The 4,600-nt window shown below is 39.5% G+C and overlaps 1 protein-coding gene across 2 annotated transcripts in view; it reads left to right on the top strand.

Moving 5' to 3' along the window:
• LOC117941677 overlaps positions 1 to 4,495 on the top strand; it is a 5,672-nt gene extending 1,177 nt beyond the window's left edge. The window contains exons 1-7 of one of the 2 annotated variants that reach the window (XM_034866688.1): positions 105 to 248; positions 378 to 454; positions 2,400 to 2,580; positions 2,740 to 2,988; positions 3,077 to 3,248; positions 3,624 to 3,772; positions 3,920 to 4,493. In XM_034866688.1, the coding sequence (XP_034722579.1) occupies positions 191 to 248; positions 378 to 454; positions 2,400 to 2,580; positions 2,740 to 2,988; positions 3,077 to 3,248; positions 3,624 to 3,772; positions 3,920 to 4,098 (1,065 nt within the window). In that variant the 5' untranslated portion in view covers positions 105 to 190 and the 3' untranslated portion in view covers positions 4,099 to 4,493. Of the gene's footprint in view, positions 1 to 104; positions 249 to 377; positions 455 to 2,399; positions 2,581 to 2,739; positions 2,989 to 3,076; positions 3,249 to 3,623; positions 3,773 to 3,919 lie in introns of those variants that run through there. The other variant, XM_034866689.1, reaches the window with a different exon arrangement.
• Positions 4,496 to 4,600: the final 105 nt, after the last annotated feature.

The following is a 4,600-nucleotide window of genomic DNA, read 5'->3' as shown; positions in this document are numbered from 1 at the left end:
CATTGTCCCCCGCAGAATGCGTTTGTCTAACCTTCACTTCCCAACTGATTTACTTTTAATTCTTATATAGATTTTTGACGCAATGCAGCTGAGAACACATACTTATAAAGCATTCAGAAGACATGCCAGGACATACCTGGAACCAGCTATAATCCACAAATGGACTGAATGGCAAACACAAAAGCTTAAAATGCTCAGTCAGGCAAAGAGTGTCATCATCAGGGGGGATATGCGAGTAGACTCACCAGGTACACTGTAGTTCTTTCTGTTTGAATTTGTATGCATTATTACAAGAATTTCAGGTAAGGTGTTTTCTTCCACTGAATAATTTCACTCTCATGTTTGTTGACTGAAATCTAAAAACCGTTACATTCTAGGACATTCTGCAAAGTATGGAAGCTACACAATGATGGATGTGCAGACCACGGAAATCGCAGACATACAGCTGGTGCAGGTATTTGAAATCATTAGTACTAAGTGCGGCCACACACTGGCTGCATCACGTGAGCGTGTCAGCTGCGTGGTGTGTCCATTTTTATTTCTGCTCCCATGTGAACAGGTTAGAGTTTGCACACTGACTGCGTGACACGCACGTCTCAGGTATGGCCTGAGCATGCATGGTGTGTGGCCAGCTTAATGCAAAAGCTCACAGACACATGCACAAGTAGTACTGACAATAGTGTCATTAGAACCCATCAGAGATGGCAAAAGTACTCACTTTCTGTACTTAAGTGGAAGTACAGATACTTGTGTTAAAAAATACTCTGGTAAAAGTGGAAGTACTGATTAAACTTCTTTACTCAAGTAAAAGTAACAAAGTACAGGCTTGGAAATTTACTTAAAGTATAAAAGTAAAAGTAACCTTGCGAAAGCTACCTGGAGCACACAAATGTTACTAGGGAGACGCTGAGGAACTTCAGTGGACATGGAGGACATGTCTTTATATGGCAAATGCTACATTTTAAATGGATGTCTGCTAATAGGCTTAAAACATAACATATATGATTATTATGACAGAGACTGGGACTCCAGGTTAATAAGATTCTGACTTATTAACAAGATATGAATTCAGTTGTGATTCTGTGAGAAGTCACAAATCCAGTTTCTATTTTTAATCTTTCCCCCTAACATGTAAATGAATCTACATTTATGCGTGTGCTCAAATACGGCTTCTGGAAATAAAATAAAGGATTAAAATATGAATGACTAAACAGACATTAATGAAGAAGTTCCCCAGCACATTGGCCAGGAGTCCTTCTTGATGCCTACTGTCTCAAACATCTCTCTCAGATAAGGCTGAGGATGATGGGAATGTCTTGCTGTTTTCTCCATTATCAATCATGTCGCCCTCATACTAGCCTACTATGTGCTAACGTTGACACCATCCATACTACTATGGGCTAACGTTAGCGCCATCAAGCCTCAATGATTTGCTGTGAATTAATGCAGAATGCCGAATCTGTTGAGTTGTCTTAGTCGTGCGTCAAATGCAACGTACAGTAGATGTATTCCCATCCATTTAGAGTGAATATGGTATTGATGACGTAAACAATAATAAGGATAACTCCAGTGAAATGATGTGGAAGTTAAGAACTAGATTAGGACTGGATTAAAGCTAATTCTGGTTTCCAACTTCGAACCAGTTGTGTCTGTTAAAACACAGACGGAGACAACTTCTCTCTAGCTAAGTTGCCATCCACTTGTCAATTGAATTACAGTATCTGAAGTTTGGTCAAAAAAAAAAACTCATGCGAATAAAGCTGGTGAAAGTGTTGATTAATATCAACGTGCAACCCAGCTAACAGGTGAAGAACACGCCAAAAACACAAGCTAACTTACTTTAAATGTGAAGAACTATAGACCAAAAATAGGCTTAAGTGAACTGACAACATGAGTTATACGACTTACAGTTCTCAAAGACGCACACACACAATCTCAGCTGGTTATCCTCCGGACAGCTTGTCTCCTTTTCATTTCTCTCACTTTTCTCTCCAGGTAGCGCGCGCACCCGCTCGCAGTGTGTGCCGCGTGTCCGCGCTATTTCCGACATAACCTCTTGTACAAAACTAAAGTAACGAGCCAATTTTTAAAATGTAAGGAGTAGAAAGTACCGATATTTGTGTTAAAATGTAAGGAGTAGAAGTAAAAAGTCGCCACAAAAAAAAATAGTAAAGTAAAGTAAAAATATCAGAAAAATCTACTTGAGTACAGTAACGAAGTACTTGTACTTCGTTACTTCCCATCTCTGGAACCCATTATAAGTTTCATCTGTCTTATCAATGTTCTGTATGTGGTCAACATGGTCAGAAAAGTGTGTGCACATCATCACCTGTTTTGATACACAATGGGAAAATGTTAATGGGCACCTTTTGTGTGTGTGCGTCTCTCTTTCTACGCAGAGCAACGAGGTTGGGGGAAGCTCAAACATGGAGAAGGAGGGTCTTATGAGAAGTTTGGACCTCCTACATGGAAGTGGTGTGAAGTTGGACTGTATTATTACTGATCGTCACCCTCAGATCCGAAAGTTCCTGAGAGAACGTAAAATCTCCCACTACTATGACGTATGGCATGTAGCAAAAGGTACTCTGATTTTTTTATTTATTTTTATATATATTTAATTACATTATAATGATGTAGTTTATTGGACACTTTTGTGAAGTTAACAAAACTTAAAAAAGCAATGAACACTCAACAATTTGTATATTTAACTATGTTTGCTATGTAAACTAATTTCATTAGGCTTGTCAAAGAAGCTGCAACAACTTGGCAAAGACAAGGACTGTGCTTTGGTGAAAAAGTGGCATAAGAGCATAGTCAACCACCTGTACTGGTGTGCCACAAGCTCCGTCTCCGGACCAGAGAAGGTAGCGAAATGGAAGTCTTTGTTGAACCACATTCAAGATGTCCACATTCATTCTGACCCAGCCTTCCCCAAGTGTGTACATCCACCAAAGGCCTCAAAGGACCATAGCAAGTGGTTTCAACCAGGTCTGTATTCTGAAGCAATGATAACACATTGGTGTGTATCTTCAACAGTCACGGTTTTAAATTACAGTGTAAATTGACTTTCTCATAGGCACGTCAGCACTAAACAGACTTGAAAGGGTCCTAACAAACAAGAGATACCTTACTGATGTCGAAAAGCTTAGCCATCATTTCCAGACATCAACTGTGGAGTCATTCCACAGTGTCATCCAGCGGTTTGCTCCCAAAAATGTTGTTTTTCCCTTCATTGGAATGTTATGCAGGTATGTACACTCGCTATGAACTTCGTCATTTAACAAAACAAGTCTTTAGAAAAGTCAAATGTGAATGGGTGACAAATTGTCTGCAGAAACTGGTTTTGTTCAGTGAAGGTGTGAGACATGAGCAAATGTCTAGAGACATCAGGCCTAATTGCCGGCCATCTAAATGCGAACCTTTTCATTTTTAAGCTGCTCCAACTGTAAGGCACTTGTAACAATCTGGTTAGAGTACAGATTTGGCCCAGCTTAGAGGTTTAGCAACGGCTTTTGTTGTAAGTAAACTGGAGTATTTTTCTTGTTGTGTGTAAACTGGAGTATTTTTCTTGTTGTGTGTAAAAGTTAATAATACAATTGTTATAAAATTATTTTTTGTTTTAGGTTGTATCTTGCAGCCATGCACTTCAATGAGAATGCTGATTGCCCACAATGGAAGACAGAGAAGGGGAAACTAATGTACAGGCTTCTGTTCCCAAAGGCCAAAAGGGGAGGTTACACCGTCAAACAAGTGAAGACAGAGCCAACAATTTGTAAGTTTAAATATTTTTTTTATTATAAACAAAAAATAAATACTTGCATCAAATAGACACAAAAAAAAACTTTTCACACACTACAAACAACAAATCTAAATGTTCAAGGGTATAGGTGCTAAAAAAGACTTTTCACACACACAACAGGCTATGTCTTAGACCTGATGCAACTGGTGTTCGAGGAGATCATCCATGACCCCATTCCTTATCTGGAAGCAGTCCAGCAGCTTCCTGTGCCCCAGGACCTGTGTGCTCAGCTCGACAGGCCTTCCATGGACGATGCTGTTGCTGACCATGTTTCACGGTTCAGTCGAGGGGGGGTCTGAACCCGACATACTGCCCTGAAGCATCCAGAAACTCCCTCCGTATACACAGCACTACACAAGAGGGGATCACGACACGGACACTTCTACCAAGAAAACCCCAGCACCAGCTCACAAAAGTCCTATAAGCCATGTGTCTGCATGGCCTGCAAAGAGAACATGGTGTAGTGGACAATCACATTTTCTATCTTTTAGATTTCAGAGTAATGATGATTGTTTTGAAACAAAATAAAGTTTTTCATTTTGTAGTCTTGATAATACTGTGTTTTTGTAATAATGCTGAACCAATAATCAATGGGTATTGTTATAAACATTTTATTTATATGCTTGAACTTCTAACAGTGGTATCGCATTGGCCTCACCTTTCCATCCCTATGATTCTCAACTGGCCATGGTCAACTCTGTAAATATTCATTGCATTTTACAAAGAATATACAGTGGGTACGGAAAGTATTCAGACCCCTTTAAATTTTTCACTCTTTGTTTCATTGCAGCCTTTTTCCAA

This window comes from Etheostoma cragini, chromosome 3 (assembly GCF_013103735.1).
Source record: "Etheostoma cragini isolate CJK2018 chromosome 3, CSU_Ecrag_1.0, whole genome shotgun sequence".
NCBI lineage: Eukaryota > Metazoa > Chordata > Actinopteri > Perciformes > Percidae > Etheostoma > Etheostoma cragini.
Note: the sequence above shows the minus strand (reverse complement) of the source record. Positions and strands in the feature narration are given on the sequence as shown.